Raw genomic sequence first — 23,333 nt, forward strand, 5'->3', positions numbered from 1 at the left:
ACTTTTTTTGATCATGGTCACTGTTCCTGATATTGATTCTTTTCACTGGGTTGTAAAATAATGTGTAATGAAGTTTTATTCTTTGGAGATTAGAAAAATTGCTTCACATACATTATTTCCATTCCAGGCTCTAAATTATCTTGGAATTCAGCCTACAAAAGAACAACACCAAGCCCTGAGACAGCAAATGCAAGTAGACCCAAAGGGGATGGTGTCTTTTGGAGGTAACGTTAGGTTCATCATGTTGCATCATCACAGAAACTTGGTCAAAGAGTTGTTGTGGCGCACATTTATTAAGAGTGCCTCTTCTTTAGAAGGAAAGAAAGAAAAACAAAAGCCACTTCTATTAATATGTCAAGTTCCTTAAATGGTGGGACTTCGTTGGTGGCTCAGCGGCAAATAATCCACCCGCAAAGCAGGAGACGTGGGTTTGATCTTTGCGTCATGAAGATCCCCTGGAGGAGGGCCTGGCAACCCACTCCAGTATTCTTGCCTAGAGAATCTCATAGACAGAGAAGCCTGGAGAGCTATATACAGTCCATGGGGTCACAAAGAGTCAGACACAACTGATGTAACTGAACATGTACATAACGCCTTAAACAGTATTCTAAAAACTCAGAATTATTGGCCTAACTGAGTCAGCAGAAAGGAGAACTTTCTTAGAATCCTTCAGCTTTAAAATTTTATTCTATCATGTTATGTTCTGTTTTTAATTTGTTGCATAAATGTTTTCAACCAATATATAATAATTAATATCTTAGACTTTGCACTATTGGAAATTTTGATGTTTTTTCATTAACTGATAATATAAATAATTCTATGTTTAATATAGCTTTTTTCTTCTTTCTCTTAGGATAAATTCCCACAAGTGGCTTAGACTTTTCAAATGTATTAATGAATTGTTTTTCAGAGACATTTTACACACATATTTGTTCTGCTACTAGTAATGTTTGAATGTAACTGTTTTTTGTATCCTTGGTAACATTAAGAATTTAATTATTTTTTTATAGAGTAGATGCAACATTGTATCATTCTAAAAGCCTCAGTATTGCTAAAGAAAGAAATTTGGGGTTTTGAAGTGATAAAAAAGATACATTTGATCCCCTCTCCTTTTGAAAATCATCACAAAATAATGAGAACAAGAAATAGAAATACATGTATGACCACAGTGAATAAGGACAGAAAGTAAATGAGAACAGTAAATGAATTAGTGAGCAGAGGCATATAAAGCCCAAGAGTTTGAAAAGATAGAATCACAGCAGAGAGCAAGCCAATTCCTGGAAAGGTTTAGAAACTGAGGGCATCAGGTACTTAAGGCTGGGTGTAGGCAGGGCATTTAGAACAGAGGTGTTAGGAATCTGTGTAAGGAGCAATTAGGTATGCTTTTCCCTGCCCTCTCTCAAGCAATCCAGCAACTACCACTCCCTTATCCTTGCAGAGGAAAATAAGTCTATCCTCTTGAGAAATCACACCAGATTGATTCTAGACCTATAGTTGCCAGCAGCTAGGGAATTTAGGGGTATATATGGTGAATTATCACTCACAACACACACTCAGATTGCTCAGTGATATTTGCAACCATATTTATACTTTATGGGTAAGCAGTTGTAGGAGTTTCTCCAAAGAAACTGAACAAGACCTCAAAATAGTTGGCTACCTGATTGCTCTGTAATGAAACCCACTAGTTGACAAAGAGAGTTAGGCACACAAAATTTCCAATCAATGATTTAGTGCCTAATTTTTCTTGAATGTGAACTTAAAACCAGGAGTTATCAGACATTTGGAGAAATCCTTCAACATAAATGTAAAGCCCCAAAGTGTCAGATAAATAGAAAAAGAGGAACTCAGAAAAAAAGGAATATTGCAAGAGCAAAGAGAACTTCAGATAAACCATATATTAGAAACGATAAAAAAAAAAAAACTAAGCTGTCCATGAAATAAGAGAAGGATATTGTAAAATAGAAACAGTTAAAAAGATCATTGGAAACTAAATATATAATAGCCAAATTTTTTTTAAAAAAATTGAAGATAGATGAACATGTCACATTCCATGTCTCAGGAAACTTATAGATAGTTTGCTAGGTGGGCAATAGGCAGTGTTATATAACAATCAAGAGCATATGACTTTCAGTCAGACCTTAAATGGAATCTTGCTTTGCTACTTATTTGCCAAGTTAACTTATCTTAGCCCCAAATTGTAAAATGGAGAGGATTAGAGGGCGTATCTCAGAAAATTCTGGAGATGAAATTACAAAGTGCCATTCCTAGCATTTGAGGCAGTTATGGAAACATTCAGTGCTATTATTATTATTACTTCTACTACTATTGTTATTATTATTAAGCCTATTTAAGTAAGTTAAATTTTAACTCTTATTATAACACATAGCTTTAACTTCATGTAGAGAAAGGTAAAGTTGACTTAGATAAGGTTAAGTACTGTATTCTTACTGAAATGTGTTCTGTTTTAGATTTTGTCCACATTGCCAGAAACTTGTTTTGCTTGCAATTGGATGAAGCCAATGTTGGTGCACATGAAATTTCCAGCATATTAAATTCACAGGTAGAGTGTGCCCTATAGAGGTGTCTTAATTGCACTTAAGTCATGTCTTAAATGGGCTTCCCTGTTAGCTCAGCTGGTAAAGAATCCGCCTGTAATGCAGGAGACCCAAGTTCGATTCCTAGGTTGGGAACATCCCCTTGAGAAGGGATAGGCTACCCACTCTAGTATTCTTGGGCTTCCCTGGTGACTCAGACAGTAAAGAATCCTCCTGCAATGCAGGAGACCTGGGTTTGATCCCTAGATTGAGAAGATTCCGTGGAGAAGGGCATGGCAGTTCACTCCAGTGTTCTGGCCTGGAGAATCCCCATGGACAGAGGAGCCTGATGGGCTACAGTCCATGGCGGCACAAAGAGTCGGACATGACTGAATAACTGAGCACAGCACAGCATGTCTTAAGTGTTATGTGTCATATACATATGCTTCCTTATTTTTTAGAAAATAAGTTATAGAGATTAAACATGCTTCCTGGGTAGATATATGAAATACAGATAATTTAAAATCAAAAGTGAAATTTTGTCTTGATCTCCTTTATCCTCCTCTCTCACTATTCCATTATGATACTCCCATCTTTAAGTTTACTACAGAAAAGTACTTATATCTTAAGTGTTAACTCTAAAATATTACAGTCTGAACCATCCTTGTGTAATGAGCAGCCACATCAAGACACCCAGGATTAAAGAAACTATTGGGACCCTGACATCTCTACCCTCGTGTTCCTTTCTAGTTTTCTAGTGCTAACCCTCCCCACCCCAAGTCAAGATAGCAAGCTACTCTTTGGTCCTCTAACAACATAGATCTGTTTTGCTATTTTTGTGCTTTATCTAAAAAGAAGTTGTAAAGTCTGTTAACTTCATAAGTCATTTGTTCTATAAAACTTTGATATTAATATTGTCAAATCTGTCAGTCCTTTCCTTTATGGATATTTTATTTTGGTATATTATTAAGGAAGATCTTTTCATTTTATAGTATATATATATATGTATATATGTAGCATACTCTTTATAAATAATTTTTGCTTATGCATGAGGTTGGACCTCAAATGAATAACCACTTGCCCTTATTCCATTATCATTTATTCAGTAACTATCCTTTTCCACTTTTGCAACTAATTTAAAATATACATTTTAATATGTCCTAAATTTCACATGAATACCCAGATATTTCTAGACAAATCACTCTGTTCCATTGATCTGTTTCTTTCTGACAGTACAGTATTATCTTAATTCCTCTAGCTTAATAAATCTAGGTTGATTGTTATCTGTTAGGTCAAGTCTTTCCTTCTTTTGCTAGCTTCTTGATTTTTATCTGACTACATGATCTTTAGAATCATTGTGCTATGGTAATGAAAATTCAGTTGGGACTTTCTGTTTTTAATTGGGATTTTATTGAATCTAGAGGATGGTTTGAGAGAAGTGAAATGGTTTATTTCTCCATTCATTTAGATCTTTCTTGATGTTTTGGAAAGAGGAAATTATAACTTGCTTCATAGCGGTCTTGAATATTTAAGTTAAGTTAAGTCGAATAGGTACACTATAGATTTTGATGCTATTGAAACTGGGACTTTTTTTACCATTATATTTTCTAATTGATTAATAAAAATTGATTTTTGAATGGCTATTTTGTGTGATGCCACTTTATTGAACTCCCTCATTCCAGTTATTTTTCAGTGATTTATCTTAAGCTTTCTAGGTAGACATTTGAAGTTAATTACTTTTGTCTCTTTCACAGTTTTTTACTTTTTCTGAATACTGTTGAATAAGAGCTACAAAACTGAGCAAGAACCTAATTTCCATGGTATTTGAGCCATTTAACATTTTTAATTTTTGAAAAGAAGCTAGCGTTATCTTACTTAATGAGCAAGTTTTACAGTTGGCCGTTGAACTACGTAGGTTTGTACTGTACAGGTCCAGTGAATCACAGGGTTTTTTTCAGTATTATATACTATAGTACTACATAATCCAAGGTTGGTTAAGTTGTTGGGTGCAAAACCACAAATGTGGAGGGCCTACTGTAAAGTCATACTCAGATTTTCCACTATGTGAAGGATCATTGTCCCTAACCCCTCACATTGTTCATGGGTCAGCTGTTCATGGGTCATTCCAGTTCCTCTGAAGAAATTTAAATAATAGAAACTTTACCTGTTCCTTAAAGGCTTGAAAATGTTTCATATGCCAAGTGATTGGGGCCTAGATCTTTCAGGAGAGGGGATGTTTCCTATAGAATGTCTTCTAAGGTGGCTTTATTCAAATGTTTGTTCCTTTCTTGGGTAATGTTATTGATGCACATTTTCCTAGAAAAAATTTCCGTTCATCAAGATATTAAAATTTATAAAACATTAACATAGATTTTTTTCAGATTTTTAATCCTTATTTGTGATGATACTGCTTTTTATTTTATAGGTGTACTGCACAATTTTTTTTTTTTTTTGGTTCTGTCACACAGCTTATGGGATCTCAGTTCCCAAATTAAGAATCAAACCCAGGCCTCTGCAGTGAAAGCAATGAATCCTAACCACTAGACCACCAGGGAACTCCCAACACAATTTTTACATAGTACTCACACCCACAAGGTTTTTTTGTGGTTTTTTTTTTAATCTTTAAATGTTTGACTGTGGTGGGCCTTTGTTGCTGAGCATGGGCTTTCCCTAGCTGCAGTGAGCAGGGCTACTCTTTGTTGGGGTGCGTGGGCTTCTCATTACAGAGCGCCGCCCCTAGGTGTATTGGCTTCAGGAGCTGCAGCATAAGGGCTCAATAGTTGTGCACACGGGCTTATTTGCCCCATGGCATGTGGGATCTTCTGAGACTGGGGCTTGAACCCCTGTCCCCTGCATTGGTAGACAGATTTTTAACCACTGGACCAATAGGAAAATCCCGTATCCATAAGTTTTTATGGGTAATATTTTAATAATCACTCAACAATACACAATTTTTCTGTTGTGGATATGTCTGACTCTTATTTCAAACTGTTTTAAACATTTTCTAGTGATATACTATAGTTTCCTTTTGGTTACTGCTTTGTAGTTTAATTTAGAGGGCCATATTCAGAGACGTATTCATAGACATATTTAATTTAGACATATTCTATGTGGTATTAATCCTTTGACCATATACCCAGTATATAGTCAATTTTATGGAATGTTTTCTATTGTGTAAAAAGCACGTATGTTTTACAGTTGTTGGGTGCAGTGCTTTCTATGTGTCAGGTCAAAGTTCATATCATGTGGTTCAATTTTCTATTTTCTTTTAAAATTTTCTCTTTCATTACTTATTGTTGTTTTTGTTGTTGCCTTTTATTGTATTGTCTGTTACTGAGAGAGAGGTGTTTTAAGATTTCCTCCATTTGGCTCTAATTTTTGCTTTGCGTATCATGAATCTTTATTATTATTTTTATTTTAGAATTGTCATATTCTGACAGGTTGTTGAATCTCTTCATCTTTACAATGTTTCTTGCTTTAAAGCTACCTTAGTCTAATTGTGTAGTAGTTGGTTGGTTGGTTTGGTTTTCAATTATTATAAACATAATTTTTTAAAGTTATAATTAAACTATATTATTATATTAGTTTCAGCTGTATAATATAGAGAATGAGTTTTATACATTATGAAATGATAGCAACAATAAAACCAGTTACTACCCATCACAGTAAATGTTGTTACAGTGTTATTGACTGTATTCTCTATGTATACATTACGTCCCTGTGACTTATTTATTTAATATATTTGGAACTTTGTATGTCTTAATCCCCTTCACCTATTTCACATCCATCCCCACCTGTCTCCCCTCTGGCAGCCACCTGTTTGCTTTCTGCATGTATAGTCAGTTTCTGTTTTATTTTGTTCCTTTTGTTTGTTTCTTTTTTAGGTTCAACATGTAAATGAGGTCATATGGTATTTGGTTTTTTCTGAGTTATTTCACTTAGCGTAATACCCTTCATGTTCATCCATGTTGCCATAAATAGCAAGATTTCTTCTTTTCATGGCTGAGTAACAATATATATATAAAACATTATATGCATGTGTGTGTGTTTATATATATGTTTATATACATGTACCACATCTTTATTTGTTCATCCATTGACAGAACACTTACATTGTTTCCATATCTTGGCTTTTTAAAATAGTACTGCAACATAATAGGGGTACATCTATCTTTTTCAAGTAGTGTTTAATTTTTCTTCAAATAAATACCCAGAAGCAGAATTACTGGGTTGTATGGTAGTTCTCTTTTCAGTGTTTAAAAATTGTTTATTTATTTTGGCTGTGCTGGGTCTTTGTGGCTGTGTGCAGGCTTTCTCTAATTGTGGTGAGCAGGGCCTACTCTGGTTGCAGTACCAAGCGTCTCATTGTGGTGGCTTCTCCTATTACAGATCCCAGTGCTGGAACACCCAGGCTTCTGTAGTCGCAGTGCATGCAGTTCAGTAGTTGTGGCTCCCAGGCTCCAGAGCATGCAAGCTTTGCGCTCTAGATTTCAGGCTCAGTAGTTACAGTGCATGGGCTTAGTTGCCCTGTGGCATAAAGAATCTTCTTGTAATGGGGATTGAACCTGTGTCCCCTGAATTGGCAGGCAGACTCCCAACCATTGGACCACTAGGGAAGTCCTTGTTTCAGTTTTTTGAGGAAGCTCCATACTGATTTCCAAAGTGGTTGCAACAATTTACAGTCCCACTGACAGTGTGAGAGTTTTCCTTTACTTTACATCCTTACCAACACTTGTTGTTTATTGTCTTTTTGAAAATAAGCATATGATATGTGTGAGGTGGTATCTCAGTGTGGTTTTAATTTACATTTCCTTGATGATTAGTAGTGTTTAGCACCTTTTCAAGTTCCTGATAGCTGTCAATATATCTTCTTTGGAAAATGTCTGTTCACATCCCCTGTCCATTTTTAATTGAGATTTTTGTTCTTTGATAATGTATTGTATGAGTTCTTTTTGTATTTTTAATATCAACCCTCTTATTGTATATATCATTTCATTGGTGTTTTCATTTGCTGTAGAAAAGCTTTTTAGTTTGATGTATTCCCATTTGTTTATTTTTGCTTTCGTTGCCCTTGCTTGAAGAGAGATACCCCCAAAAAAAAAAAAAAATGATAAGGCTGATGTCAAAGAGTATACTGTCTATGTTTCCTTCTAGGAGATTTATAGTTTCAGGTCTTACAGTTTTTAAGTCTTAAATTCACTTTGTGTTTCATTTTGTATATGGTGTAAAAAAACAGTCCAGTTCATTCTTTTGCATGTAGCTGTCCAATTTACCAGCACCACATATTAAAAAGACTCTCTTCTCCATTGTGTATTCTTGCCTCTTATGTTGTAAATTAATTGACTCTATAAGTGTGGGTTTATTTCTGGGCTCTTGATTCTGTTCCATTGACCTATGTATCTGTTTTTGTGTCAGTATCAAACTATTTTGATTACTGTAGCTTTATAGTGTAAATTCATGTTTTGGACTGTGAAACTTCCAACTTTGTAATTATTTTTCTCAAGATTGCTTTGAACGAACTGATCACTAGAAGGGAGATAGAATGGGTAATTAAAAAAAAAAAAAGCCTCCCTACAAACAAAAGTCCAGGAGCAGATGGCTTCACAGGTGAATTCTACCAGACATACAAAGAACTTTTATCAATCCTGCTGAAACTCTTTCAAAGGAACACTCCCAAAGGCATTTTATGAAGTCATTACCCTGATATGAAAACCAGACAAAATTACCACCAAAAAGAAAATTATAGGCCAATATCTTTGATAAATGTAGATGGATAACCTCTCAGCAAAATATACCAAGCTGAATCCAACACTACATAAAAAAGACCATATACCATGACCAAGTGGAATTCATTCCAAGTTCACAAGGATGGTTCAATGTGCCAAATCAATCAGTGTGATATACCACATCAAGAAAAGAAGTAAAAAACCACATGATCATCTCAGCAGATCGAGAAAAGCATCTGACAAAATTCAGAATGCATTCATGATAAAAACCCTTACCAAATTGGATGTAGAAGAAACATATCTCAATGTAATAAAAGCTGTGACAAACCCACAGCCAATAGAATATTCGGTGGTAAAAAGCTGAAGGCCTTATCACTAAAACCTAGGACAAGGATGGCAATTCTCACCACTTCTTTTCTACATAGTATTAGAAGTCCTAGCACACCAATCAGATAAAAGATATCCAGATTAGAAGGAAAGAGATAAAGTTCTCATTATTTGCAGATGAAAAGATAGTATATATAGAAAACCCTACAGACTCCCCACAAAAACTACTAGATCTGATAAATGAATTCAGCAAGGCAACAGGGTACAAGATTAGCATTTAGAAATAGGTTGTATTTCTTTACACTAACAATGAAATATCAGAAAGGGAATGTAAAAAAGCAATAACTTTTAAAACCACACCAAAAAAAATGATGCTTAGAAATGAACCTGAATGAGGAGGTAAAAAACTTATATAACTAAAGGTAATTGAAGAGGATTCAAAAAAATGGAAAGATATTATATGCTCTTGGACTGGAAGAATTAATATTATTAAAATGGTCATACTGCTCAAAGCAATGTACGGATTTACCTGATCCCCATCAAATTACCCATGACATTTTTCACAGGACTGGGAAAAAAAAATCCTAAAATATGTCTGAAACTATCAAATTGCCATGATATCCAGAATTGCCAACCAATTCTGAGGGAAAAGAACAAAACAGGAGGCATAACCTCCCAGATAGATAAAATAATCAAAACAGCATATATTGGCACAAAAACAGCTAAAAGATCAATGGAACAGAATAGAGAGCCCAGAAATAAACCCATATAACTATGGTCAATTAATCTTTGACAAAGAAAGATAGAATATGATAGGAAAAAAGACTTAAATATATGACAAGACACTGTGGAACTCCTAGAAGAGAACATTGGCAAAGTATGTTTTGACGTAATTTGTACCAGTGTTTTTTTAAGTCAGCTTCCCAAGGCAGTAGAAATAAAAACAAAAATAAACAAATAGGACCTAATCAAGCTTACAAGCTTTTGCACACCAAAGTAAACCCATAAACAAAGAGACAATCTATGAAATGGGGGAAAATATTTACAAACATTCCAACCAACAAGGGCTTAATTTCCAAAACATAGAAATAGCTCATACAACTCAACAAAAACAAACAGATAATCCAATTGAAAATGGACAAAAGACCCGAATAGACGTTTCTGCAAAGACATACAGTTGGCCAATAGGCACATGACAAGATGTTCAACATCATCAATTATTAGAGAAATACAACTCAAACTACTACACCTCACACCAGTCAGAACAGCCATCATTAAAAAGTCTATAATAACAAATGCTAGAGAGGGTGTGGTGGATAAGGCAATGGCAACCCACTCCAGTACTCTTGCCTAGAAAGTCCCATGGATGGAGGAGCCTGGTGGACTACAGTCCATGGGGTCGCTAAGAGTCGGACAAGACTGAGCGACTCCCCTTTCACTTTTCACTTTCATTCATTGGAGAAGGAAACGGCAACCCATTCCAGTGTTCTTGCCTGGAGAATCCCAGGGACGGTGGAGCCTGGTGGGCTGCCGTCTGTGGGGTCGCACAGAGTCAGACACGACTGAAGCGACTTAGCAGCAGTGCAGAGAGGGTGTGGAGAAAAGGGAACTCCTACACTTTGGTGGGAATGTAAGTTGGTGTAACCACTATGGAAAACAGTATGGAAGTTCCTCAGAAAACTGAAAATAGAATTACCATATGATCCAGCAATCCTGCTGTTAGACATATTAGCCAAACAATATATGTACCTTCATAGCAGCACTATTTACGATGGCCAAGACACAGAAACAACATAATTGACCATCAACATGAATGGAAAAGAAGATGTAGTACATATATACAGTGGAATACTACTCAGCCATCAAAAATGCAAGTAATGCTGTTTGCAGCAACATGGATGCACTTAGAGGTTATCATACCAAGTGAAGTAATTCAGAAAGAGAAAGACAAATGCCATATGGGATCACTTTTATGTATTAATAGAATCTAAAATATGATGCAAATGAACCTATCTACAAAGTAGAAACAGACTCATGGGCATAGAGAACAGATTTGTGGTTGCCAAAGACTGGAGTCAGGGGAGGACTGGACTGAGATTTTGTGGTTTGTAGATGCAAAGTATTATTCTCAGAATTTTATCATCTTTCCTGTCTCTTTTAACTCTTATTTCTCTTCCATATTGCCCTAGAATGTTACCCCAATATGTTGCAATATCAAGGTTAAAAATTTTTCCTTAGTTATCCTATCATTTTGTTACCACCAAATTTAAATAAATTAAAATATATTTGTTTTAACTCACTATGTTCATAAACTCTTACATATTAAGGTTTTCTTCTGAATTGGTTAATCATTATACTATTGATACACAGTCAAAAAATTCGTTTTATTTTTTTCATTATGAATATTTTAATTTCCTTAAGTATTTTATTTTCCCCTTTTTAATATAAATTTATTTATTTTAATTAGAGGCTAATTACTTTATAATATTGTATTGGTTTTGCCATATATCAACATGAATCCACCACGGGTGTACATGTGTTCCCCATCCTGAACCCCCCTCCCACCTCCCTCCCCATACCATTCCTCAGGATCATCCCAGTGAACCAGCCCCAAGCATCCTGTATCATGCATTCAACCTGGACTGGCGATTCATTTCATATATGACATTATACATGTTTCAATACCATTCTCCCAAATCATCCTACCCTCCCCCTCTCCCACAGAGTCCAAAAGACTGTTCTATACATCTGTGTCTCTTTTGCTGTCTTGCATACGGGGTTATCGTTACCTGCCGGGGTCCAGCCCTGGTGGATCCAGGGTGATTCGAAGGGGAGACGGAGTAGGCGAGGAAAAAACTTATTTATTTATTAATATAAGATTAGATTAGGAAGAAATAGTGTAGTAGGAAAATTAAGTGGAGAAAAGATGCTGAATAACTTGGTTTACGTGGAAAGCCAATAAAGTTCCAGACAAGGAGCTTGCACCATCTACATTAGGCCACCAGCGTCCGTTTGAATATCGGAGAGTGCCCCGCCTTGGGCTCTCTCTCTTACGGATCTTAGAAGCCGGGACAAGTAAGTAGACGTGGCAAGCCTCCACGCCCCAGATGGGAATTCAGCCTGAAATTAGAGTAAAGAGAAGACACGGGGGAAACCAGTCCTTCCAATTACTGGCCCCCCTCTATTGTCCTTCAAGGCTTTTTATACTTTTGATTATATATAAAGATCAATGGGTAATACAAAGTTATGCAGTGTTAGCAGCCCAGACTGACTCTTATCAAAACCAGGCTTTTCTCTCTGCATACTAGTCTTAGGTGATTTACATCATCTTCCAGTCAAAAGGGCCAATTAACATTTTACAGCCTTTTTTCTGATAAGGGTTTGTTAACTAGAAGACTTATTTGTGGTGTTCTTCCCAAAGTCTGGTGCCACTCTCAGAAAGCACTAAATAAAGTTACATTCTTACATAGCAAAGATACAGCAATTTATAACAAGTAAAAGGAGTACAGTGATTATAACAAAAGAAAAGTAATTAACTCAAAAGTCTAGTGTTGTTAACATCAAAACTATTATATATCCTTTTCATATCCCATTTACATTGATTAACATCCTCCCAGGTGCCTAAAAGATAAAGAATATGGAGGCTTGGCAGCAATCATTGAGTCAACAGTGAAAACCCATCACCAATATGATTTTTAACTCTCTAAAAAAGGCTCTGTATCTTTAAGATACTTTTAAGCTTTGAGCCTCTTGCAGCTGGGGGGCTATAAGCAATTCACAAGCTGTAAGAGGTCCGGGGGAAACTGTTAGGCAACCTAGAGAGCTATCAGAGGGGTTTAACTGAAACATCCCTTTCAAATGCAGAAGACTAAAGCCCTGATTTGACTTTTTCCAGAGAATATCAGAAGAGTGGAAAGGCAGGCAGATTCTTATTTTGGGGGGGACATGCTCAGGAAATAACAGGGGGATAACGTGAGGTCTGATTAGCCTTGCCATCAGAGCTCTGCCGCATGACCTTGTCACGGGTGGAATTCCTCACGCTGGCTCCTGGCAGTTACCATCTTTCTAAATTCCATATATATGCGTTACTGTACTGTATTGGTGTTTTTCTTTCTGGCTTACTTCATTCTGTATAATAGGCTCCAGTTTAATCCACCTCATTAGAACAGATTCAAGTGTATTCTTTTTAATGGCTGAGTAATACTCCATTGTGTATATGTACCACAGCTTTCTTATCCATTCATCTGCTGATGGACATCTAGGTTAGTTCCATGTCCTGGCTATTATAAATAGTGCTGCGATGAACATTTGGGTACATGTGTCTCTTTCAGTTTTGGTTTCCTCAGTGTATATGCCCAGCACTGGAATTGCTGGGTCATAAGGCAGTTCTATTTCCAGTTTTTTAAGAAATCTCCACACTGTTCTCCATAGTGGCTGTACTAGTTTGCATTCCGACCAACAGTGTAGGAGGGTTCCCTTTTCTCCACACCCTCTCCCGCATTTATTGCATGTAGACTTTTGGATTGCTGCCATTCTGACTGGTGTGAAATGGTACCTCATTGTGGTTTTGATTTGCATTTCTCTGATAATGAGTGATGTTGAGCATCTTTTCATGTGTTTGTTAGCTGTTTGTATATCTTCTTTGGAGAAATGTATGTTTAGTTCTGTGGCCCATTTTTTCACTGGGCCGTTTATTTTTCTGGAATTGAGCTGCAAAATTTGCTTGTGTATTTTTGAGATTAGTGCTTTGTCAGTTGCTTCATTTTCTCCCATTCTGAAGTCTGTCTTTTCACCTTGCTTATACTTTCCTTTGTTGTACAGAAGCTTTTAATTTTAATTAGGTCCCATTTGTTTATTTTTGCTTTTAGTTCCAATATTCTGGGAGGTGGGTCATAGAGGATCCTGCTGTGATTTATGTCAGAGAGTGTTTTGCCTATGTTCTCCTCTAGGAGTTTTATAGTTTCTGGTCTTACATTTAGATCTTTAATCCATTTTGAGTTTATTTTTGTGTGTGGTGTTAGAATTTCTTCTAGTTTCATTCTTTTACAAGTGGTTGACCAGTTTTCCCAGCACCACTTGTTAAAGAGGTTGTATTTTCTCCATTGTATATTCTGCCTCCTTTGTCAAAAATAAGGTGTCCATATGTGTGTGGATTTATCTCTGGGCTTTCTATTTTGTTCCATTGATCTATATTTCTGTCTTTGTGCCAGTACCATACTGTCTTGATGACTGTGGCTTTGTAGTAGAGCCTGAAGTCAGGCAGGTTGATTTCTCCAGTTCCATTCTTCTTTCTCAAGATTGCTTTGGCTATTCGAGGTTTTTTGTATTTCCATACAAATTGTGAAATTATTTGTTCTAGCTCTGTGAAAAATACCGTTGGTAGCTTGATAGGGATTGCATTGAATCTATAGATTGCTTTGGGTAATATACTCATTATATTGATTGCTTTGGGTAGTATACTCAGTATATTGATTCTTCCAATCCATGAACATGGTATATTTCTCCATCTATTAGAATCCTCTTTGATTTCTTTCACCAGTGTTTTGTAGTCTTCTGTATATAGGTCTTTAGTTTCCTTAGATAGATATATTCCTAAGTATTTTATTCTTTTCGTTGCAATGGTGAATGGAATTGTTTCCTTAATTTCTCTTTCTATTTTCTCATTATTAGTGTTAGGAATGCAAGGGATTTCTGTGTGTTGTTTTTATATCCTGAAACTTTACTATATTCATTGATTAGCTCTAGTAATTTTCTGGTGGAGTCTTTAGGGTTTTCTATGTAGAGGATCATGTCATCTGCAAACAGTGAGGGTTTTACTTCTTCTCTTCCAGTTTGGATTCCTTTTATTTCTTTTTCTGCTCTGATTGCTGTGGCCAAAACTTCCAGAACTATGTTGAATGGTAGTGGTGAAAGTGGGCGCCCTTGTCTTGTTCCTGACTTTAGGGGAAATGCTTTCAGTTTTTCACCATTGAGGATGTTTGCTGTGGGATTGTCATATATAGCTTTTATTATGTTGAGGTTCTATTCCTGCTTTCTGAAGAGTTTTCATCATAAATGGATCTTGAATTTTATCAAAGGCTTTCTCTGCATCTATTGAGATAATCATATGGCTTTTATTTTTCAATTTGTTAATGTGGTAAATTACATTGATTTGTGGATATTGAAGAATCCTTGCATCCCTGGGATAAAGCCCACTTGGTCATGGTGTATGATCTTTTTAATGTGTTGTTGGATTCTGATTGGTAGAATTTTGTTAAGGATTTTTGCATCTATGTTCATCAGTGATATTGGCCTGTAGTTTTCTTTTTTTGTGGCATTTTTGTCCAGTTTTGGTGTTAGAGTGATGGTGGCCTCATAGAATGAGTTTGGAAGTTTACCTTCCTCTGCAATTTTCTGGAAGAGTTTGAGTAGGATAGTTGTTAGCTCTTCTCTAAATTTTTGGTAGAATTCAGCTGTGAAGCCATCTGGACCTGGGCTTTTGTTTCCTGGAAGATTTCTGATTGCAGTTTCAATTTCCGTGCTTGTGATGGGTCTGTTAAGAATTTCTCTTTCTTCCTGGTTCAGTTTTGGAAAGTTGCACTTTTCTAAGAATTTGTCCATTTCTTCCACGTTGTCCATTTTATTGGCATACAACTGCTGATAGTAGTCTCTTATGATCCTTTGTATTTCTGTGTTGTCTGTTGTGATCTCTCCATTTTCATTTTTAATTTTATTGATTTGATTTTTCTCTCTTTGCTTCTTGATGAGTCTGGCTAATGGTTTGTCAATTTTATTTATCCTTTTAAAGAACCAGCTTTTGGCTTTGTTGATTTTTGCTATGGTCTCTTTTGTTTGTTTAGCATTTATTTCTGCCCTAATTTTTACGATTTCTTTCTTTCTACTAACTCTGGAGTTCTCCATTTCTTCCTTTTCTAGTTGCTTTAGGTGTAGAATTAGGCTATTTATTTGACTTTTTTCTTGTTTCTTGAGGTATGGCTGTATTGCTATGAACCTTCCCTTAGCACTGCTTTTGCAGTGTCCCACAGGTTTTGGGTTGTTATGTTTTCATTTTCATTCATTTCTATGTATATTTTTATTTCTTTTTTGATTTCTTCTGTGATTTATTTGTTATTCAGCAGCGTGTTGTTCAGCCTCCATATGTTGGAATTTTTAATAGTTTTTCTCCTGTAATTGAGATCTAATCTTACTTCATTGTGGTCAGAAAAGATGCTTGGAATGATTTCAGTTTTTTTGAATTTACCAAGGCTAGATTTATGGCCCAGGATGTGATCTGTCCTGGAGAAGGTTCTGAGTGTGCTTGAGAAAAAGGTGAAATTCATAGTTTTGGGGTGAAATGTCCTATAGATATCAATTAGGTCTAACTTGTCTATTGTATCATTTAAAGTTTGTGTTTCCTTGTTAATTTTCTGTTTAGTTGATCTATCCATAGGTGTGAGTGGGGTATTAAAGTCTCCCACTATTATTGTGCTATTGTTAATTTTCCCTTTCATACTTGTTAGCATTTGTCTTACATATTGTGGTGCTCCTATGTTCGGGCATATATATTTATAATTGTTATATCTTCTTCTTGGATTGATCCTTTGATCATTATGTAGTGTCCTTCTTTGTCTCTTTACACAGCCTTTGTTTTAAAGTCTATTTTATCTGATATGAATATTGCTACCCCTGCTTTCTTTTGGTCTCTATTTGTGTGGAATATCTTTTTCCAGCCCTTCACTCTCAGTCTGTATGTGTCCCCTGTTTTGAGGTGGGTCTCTTGTAGATAACATATATAGGGGTCTTGTTTTTTGTATCCATTCAGCCAGTCTGTCTTTTGGTTGGGGCATTCAACCCATTTACGTTTAAGGTAATTATTGATAAGTATGATCCCGTTGCCATTTCCTTTATTGTTTTGCATTCAAGTTTTTACACCCTTTTTGTGTTTCCTGTCTAGAGAAGATACTTTAGCATTTGTTGGAGAGCTGGTTTGGTGGTGCTGAATTCTCTCAGCTTTTGCTTGTCTGTAAAGCTTTTGATTTCTCCTTTGTATTTGAATGAGATCCTTTCTGGGTACAGTAATCTGGGCTGTAGGTTATTTTCTTTTATCACTTTATGTATGTCCTGCCATTCCTTCCTGGCCTGAAGCGTTTCTATTGAAAGATCAGCTGTTATCCTTATGGGAATCCCCTTGTGTGTTATTTGTTGTTTTTCCCTTGCTGCTTTTAATGTTTCTTCTTTGTGTTTGATCTTTGTTAATTTGATTAATATGTGTCTTGGGGGTTTCGCCTTATGTTTATTCCTGTTTGGGACTCTGGATTTCTTGGACTTGGATGATGATTTCCTTCCCCATTTTAGGAAAGTTTTCAACTGTCATCTCCTCAAGTATTTTCTCATGGTCTTTCTTTATGTCTTCTTCTTCTGGGACTCCTATGATTAGAATGTTGGGGCATTTAACATTGTCCCACAGGTCTCTGAGATTGTCCTCATTTCTTTTAATTCGTTTTTCTTTTTTCCTCTCTGATTATTTCTACCATTCTATCTTCTACTTCACTAATCCTATCTTCTGCCTCCGTTATTCTACTATTTGTTCCCTCCAGAGTGTTTTTGATCTCATTTATTGCAGTATTCATTATATACTGACTCTTTTATTTCTTCTAGGTCCTTGTTAAAGGTTTCTTGCATCTTCTCAATCCTTGTCTCCAGGCTATTTATCTGTGATTCCATTTTGATTTCAAGATTTTGCATTATTTTCACTATCATTATTTGGAATTCTTTATCAGGTAGATTCCCTATCTCTTCCTCTTTTGTTTGGTTTAGTGGGCTTTCATCCTGTTCCTTTACCTGCTGGGTATTCCTCTGTCTCTTCATCCTGTTTATATTGCTGTGTTTGGGGTGGCCTTTCTGTATTCTGACAGTTTGTGGAGTTTCCTCATTGTGGGTGGTATTGTACGGGTGGCTTGTCAATGTTTCCTGGTTAGGGAAGCTTGTGTCAGTGTTCTGGTGGGTGGAGCTGGATTTCTTCTCACTGAAGTGCAGTGAAGTGTCCAGTAATGAGTTATGAGATGTCAATGGGTTTGGAGTGACTTTGGGCAGCCTGTATATTGAAGCTCAGGGCTGCGTTCCTGTGTTGCTGGAGAATTTGCATGGTATGTCTTGCTCTGGAACTTGTTGACCCTTGGGTGGGGCTTGGTTTCAATGTAGTTATGGAGGTGTTTGATGAGATCCTGTTGATTAATGTTCCCTGGAGTTAGGAGTTCTCTGGTGTTCTCAGGATTTGGACTTAAGCCTCCTGCTTTTGGTTTTCAGTCTTATTTTTACAGTAGTCTCAAGACTTCTCCATCTATACAGCACTTTTGATAAAACATCTAGGTTAAAGATGAATTTTCTCCACAGTGAGGGACACCCAGAGAGGTTCAGAGAGTTACATGGAGAAGAGAAGAGGGAGGAGGGAGTTAGAGGTGACCCAAATGAGATGAGGTGGAATCAAAAGAGGAGAGAGCAAGGTAGCCAGTAATCACTTCCTTCTGTGTGCTCCACAGTCTGGACTGCTCAGAGATGATCACGGAGTTATACAGAGAAGAGAAGAGGGAGGAAGGAGACAGAGGTGGCCAGGAGGATAAAGGAGGGAATCAAAAGGAGAGAGACAGATCCAGCCAGTAATCAGTTCCCTAAGTATTCTCCACCGTCAGGAACACACAAAGAGATTCAGAGAGTTGGGTAGAGAAGAGAAGAGGGAGGGAGGAGATAGAGGCAACCTGGTGGAGAAAAAGGAGAGTCCAAAGGGGGAGAGAGCAGTCAAGCCAGTAATCTTGCTCCCAAGTAAAAATGGGTACTGAAGATTGGGTTCTTAAAGGTACAAAATTGATAACAAATACCAAAAAGCAAAGATTAAAAATCTAGAGTAGAGGTTAGATTTTCAAAAATACAATATTAAAGAAAAGAAAAAAAAAAAGAAAAGTCACAAAAATTATAAAAATATATATATATATATGATGTTTGCTTTAAAAAATAGGGTCTCTTTTTTTGCAAATTAATAGTAGGTTATAAAAATGAAAATTAAAGGAGTAATAGAGGACTTAATTTTTTTTAATTAAAAAAAAGGATGATAGTAAAAGTAGTAAAAATATATCTGGAACTTTCTCTGGTGTCGTTGTGGGCAGTGTGGGGTCAGTTCATTTTCAGCTAGTTCCTTGGTCTGGCTTATATTTCTCAAGATCTATAGGCCCCTTCCTATGTAGTCGGTGCTAACTACAGGGTTTTAATCTGTTGCACCTGTCACTTCCAAGATGGTTCCCTCTGTTTTAGCTTCTTCTATTTGCTGGTCTCTTCAGTGTCTGATTTCCACCCTGACACAAGGGCACGGTGGTGGACACTTTTTTAGGCTCACTTGTTCAGTTGCACTGTGGGGAGGCAGGGACGCTGCAAACAAATAACACTGGCATGTGCTCACAGTGTCTCAGCCACACTGGGCCTGCTCCTGCTCACGGCGCATGTGCCCTCCCTCCCCACACTGCTCAGGCTCTAGGTTGCTCCACTGAGAACCGTCCAAGGCTGGCCCTGGGCTGCATGCACCTCCCAGGTCTAAGCCGCTCAGGTTCAGGCACTCCGGTAGTCCTCAGAGGCGCAGACTCCGTTGGCCCTGTGTTTTGTTCCCTTCCCAGGTCTGAGCAGCTCAGGTGATGAGGCGTTTGGCGAGCATGGTCACTGCAACTTATCGCTTCCCCCATCCCTGCCAGTTGGTTTTCTGGGTGTACAACCAGTGCACCTTCTTAGGCGGATGTTGACTGTCCAAAACCCCAAGAAGTCTTTGTTAAGACTTAGTTAAGACTTCTGCAAAGAAGCCTGCTTGCAGTTTGGCAGATAATGTCTCTCTGGGGCTGCAATTGCCCCCTTCCGGCTCTGGCTGCCTGTCACTGGAGGGGGATGATCTGCAGCCGGCTAGCTCTGTTTAGTCCTTTGTTCTGTAAGCAGGCCTGACAGTGTCTTAAGTTAGGGCTTTTCGCGTAGCTCTAGTCAGTCCTTTGTTCTATGAGCGGTCCTGGTGGTGTCTTAGGTTCGTGTGGTAGCTATCCCACAGTCTGGTTTGCTAGCCCAAGTAAGTGCCCTCAGATTCCCCTCGGGGCATTCAGGCCCGGTCCATACTCTAAGCAATGCAGCCCGCACCTCCCTGCCCAGCCCCCGCGTGCTAGTGGTGGGTGCAGGCGTCTGCGCTGCCTCTCCACTGGGGGAGTTACCGTTGGACTCGTAATCTGTGGGTTTTAATTATTTATTTATTTTTCCTCCTGATTATGTTGCCATCTGTGGTTCCAAGGCTCACCACAGACTCGGCAGTGAGAGTGTTTCCTGGTGTTTGGAAACTTCTCTCTTTATAAGACTCCCTTCCCAGGATGGAGCTCTATCCCTACCTCTTTTGTCTCTCTTTTTGTCTTTTATATTTTTTCCTACCTCCTTTCAAAGACAATGGGCTGCCTTTCTGGGTACCTGATGTCCTCTGCCAGCATTCAGAAGTTGTTTTGTGGAATTGACTGTGTTTAAATGTTCTTTTGATGAATTTGCGGGGGAGAAAGTGGTCTCCCTGTCCTATTCCTCTGCCATCTTAGGACCGCCTCCCCGCCAAAAATTTTAAGTTTTACATATGAATTTTGATAAAATTTTTAAAGGTAGTATTTTAAGTGTAAATTCATATTTCAATGGATTGGAAGGATTATTTGCAGTCTAGTTCTGTCATTTATAAGATTTCCATATATACCTGGGCCTTTCTAGACTCTTTATTCTACTGATTGACTTGGCTTCATAAGTCTTGATATATTTTCCCACCTTGTTCTTTTCAGATATTACTTTGGCTATCTTATCCATACAAATTTTAGTCACAATCTTGCTACTTTGAACTTATAGATTATTTTGGGGAAAATCAACATCTTTATAAGTTTAAATCTATCTGTGAACATGTTTTGTCCTCTTATTCATCTGTATCTTCTCAATGGCATATAATAATACACTTGAGGTACTTTTTTCCAATATGAGCCTTATTAATCTCTGTTAGATTTATTTCCAGATACCTCACACTTTTTTGCCATTATAAACAGTGGGGGTTTTTTTAAGAGTGTTTATTTTAGAGCAGGTTTGGGTTCACTGCAAAATTAAGGGGAACATACAGAGATTTCCTAAATACCCCCACCTCTACACATACTTAACCTTGTCTGTTGTTGACCTCCTCCTTCAGAGTGACACATTTGTTATAATTGATGAGCCTATATTGACACAGCATAATCACCGAAAGTTTGTAGTTTACATAATGGTTTACTCTTGGTGTATACATTCTGTGTTAGGTTAGGACAAATGTATAGAGACATACATCAATCATTCTGGTATCATACAGAATATTTTTATTACATAAACGATTCTCTGTGTACTGCCTGTCATGTCTCCACAGCCTTACCCCCCCCCATCCAAATCCATCACAACCACTGATCCTTTTACTGTCTTTCAAGAATGTCATATACTTAGAATCATACAGCATATAGCCTTTTCAGATTGGCTTCTTTCAGGCAATAATAAGCATTTAAGGTTTCTCCACGTCTTTTCATATCTCTTATCTAGATGGTTGTTTATCCCTTTACCTACTGAGGACTTGCCTGCTGGCTCAGACAGTAAAGCGTCTGCCTACAATGCGGGAAACCCAGTTTCAGTCCCTGGGTGGGGAAGATGCCCTGGAGAAGGAAATGGCAACCCACTCCAGTATTCTTGCCTGGAAAATCCCATGGACAGAGGAGCCTGGTAGGCTACAGTCCATGGGGTTGCAAAGAGCCGGACACGACTGAGCAGCTTCTTTTTTTTTCTTTTCTTTTTACCTACTGAAGAACATCTCAGTTGCTCCAAGTTTGGATAGTTATGAATAAAACCTCTGTAAATGTCCATGTGCACGTTTTTGTATGGACATAATTTTTCGACTTCTTTGCATAAATACCAAGAAACTTAATGGATGGACTGTATGTTAAAAAGATGTTTAATTTTGCAAGAAACTGCCAACTGTCTTCCAAAATGGCTGTACTGTTTTGCGTTCTCACCAGTGATGAATGAGCACTCCCATTGCTGTGAATGAGAGTTCCCAAAGACCTGGTGGTTTGGGAACTCAGGAAATCACCCAGTTCTCCCTGAATTGAGGCACTGATTTAGCAAAACTGATTGTGTAGCCTTTAGAGTAGGAAGACTGAAGCAGTCAGAGCACAGTTTTCTTCCTCTCATCTAGGTGTTATGTTCTTACCTACTTAATGTGACAGCAGAACATTGTTTTCTAATTACCAAACAGTATTAGAAGTTACCATACCCATTTTGATAAGAAAAGGCAAAGGTGGTTGGGGGGCTTACATAAGCCAAGTAGGGAATGAGCATGCAGAGCTTCCTTAGCAACTGCAAAGAAATACTTGGTCTCCAAATTAGTAATTGACTTCCTTTTTATCAATACCAATATGATTTTAGAGCCAATAAGAATGTATTCAGTATTGGGCATTTTGATAGTAAACGCAAAGTTCTGATGGTAATTGTACAAGGCCTACATGCCAATACTTTCCTGTTGTGTAGCTTCAGATCAAATATTGTGCAAGAGTCATTATATCAGTGTACAAGAATTTTTCTGTAATATTCTACTTGTCAACACACAGAAGAGTCCCCATTAAATGTTGGCTTTCCTTTTTTTTTCACCTGAATCCACAAATCCACGATAAGAATCCATTTTTACTTCACCACACTCACATATGTAACTGAAACAAAAATCTCAAAGCATTACTTAGCCTTTTTTATATCCTTGTATTCTTATTTAATACTCAATTCCAGTCCAGTAAATATTAGGTCTTATAATTTACTAATGATTTATGCACCAGCATTTGAAAATACTGTTAAAAATCACTGCTTGTGATTTTTTCTGATAAGCAGCTTACCAGAAACATTCTAAAAATATTTTTAGTATTAGCCCGGAGACGGCAATGGCTACCCACTCCAGTACTCTTGCCTGGAAAATCCCATGGACGGAGGAGCCTGGAAGGCTGCAGTCCATGGGGTCGCTGAGGGTCGGACACGACTGAGCAACTTCACTTTGACTTTTCACTTTCATGCATTGGAGAAGGAAATGGCAACCCACTCCAGTGTTCTTGCCTGAAGAATCTCAGGGACGGGGGAGCCTGATGGGCTGCCGTCTGTGGGGTCACACAGAGTCGGACACGACTGAAGTGACTTAGCAGTATTAGCCCAAGTTTTTTTGTTCTATTTTGTTTTTTGTTTTAGTTAACACTATAGTGCCTCATATGAAATAGTATATCAGTTGATCTGAGGTCGGACTACTGACATTCTGTGAAGATGGGGAAATTCCAGTGTGCTCACCCCTTCAACCATGTCATCTTAAAGAAGAGAATCAGATTTTGTAATCCATCTGTTAAGAATGCTTGTTTTTTACCCATATGTTTCTCTGATTTTTTGGCTTATATTTTCCTTTATTTTTTAAAAATATTTTTACTGAAGCATAATGGATACAGTAATAAATAGAATCATACAATATGTACTCTTCTGTAACTAGCTTCATATAGTGGTCATTCTGTCTGACTCATAAGATTTCTTGAAATGCTGTCTTAAGAAGGAATTGCTGAGTCAGTGTAAGTCCTGCTTTTGTTTAGTGGACAGAAAACTTTTTGCTTTTGTAATAATATGGCATTTAGAACCAAAAATATAATTATCTTGCTGTGATTCTAGTCATCACTGCTATATTAAAAATTCA

The 23,333-nt window shown here is 37.3% G+C and overlaps 1 protein-coding gene across 2 annotated transcripts in view; it reads left to right on the top strand.

Annotated features, from left to right (window-relative positions):
* The window catches only part of STXBP4 (syntaxin binding protein 4), a 198,002-nt gene that overhangs the window by 49,945 nt on the left and 124,724 nt on the right, over positions 1–23,333 (top strand). The window contains exons 7-9 of one of the 2 annotated variants that reach the window (XM_068978559.1): positions 128–224; positions 2,469–2,560; positions 18,749–18,759. In XM_068978559.1, coding sequence (XP_068834660.1) covers positions 128–224; positions 2,469–2,560; positions 18,749–18,759 — 200 coding nt within the window. Of the gene's footprint in view, positions 1–127; positions 225–2,468; positions 2,570–18,748; positions 18,760–23,333 lie in introns of both variants that reach the window. The other variant, XM_068978558.1, reaches the window with a different exon arrangement.

Source organism: Capricornis sumatraensis, chromosome 8 (genome assembly GCF_032405125.1).
Source record: "Capricornis sumatraensis isolate serow.1 chromosome 8, serow.2, whole genome shotgun sequence".
NCBI classification, from domain to species: domain Eukaryota; kingdom Metazoa; phylum Chordata; class Mammalia; order Artiodactyla; family Bovidae; genus Capricornis; species Capricornis sumatraensis.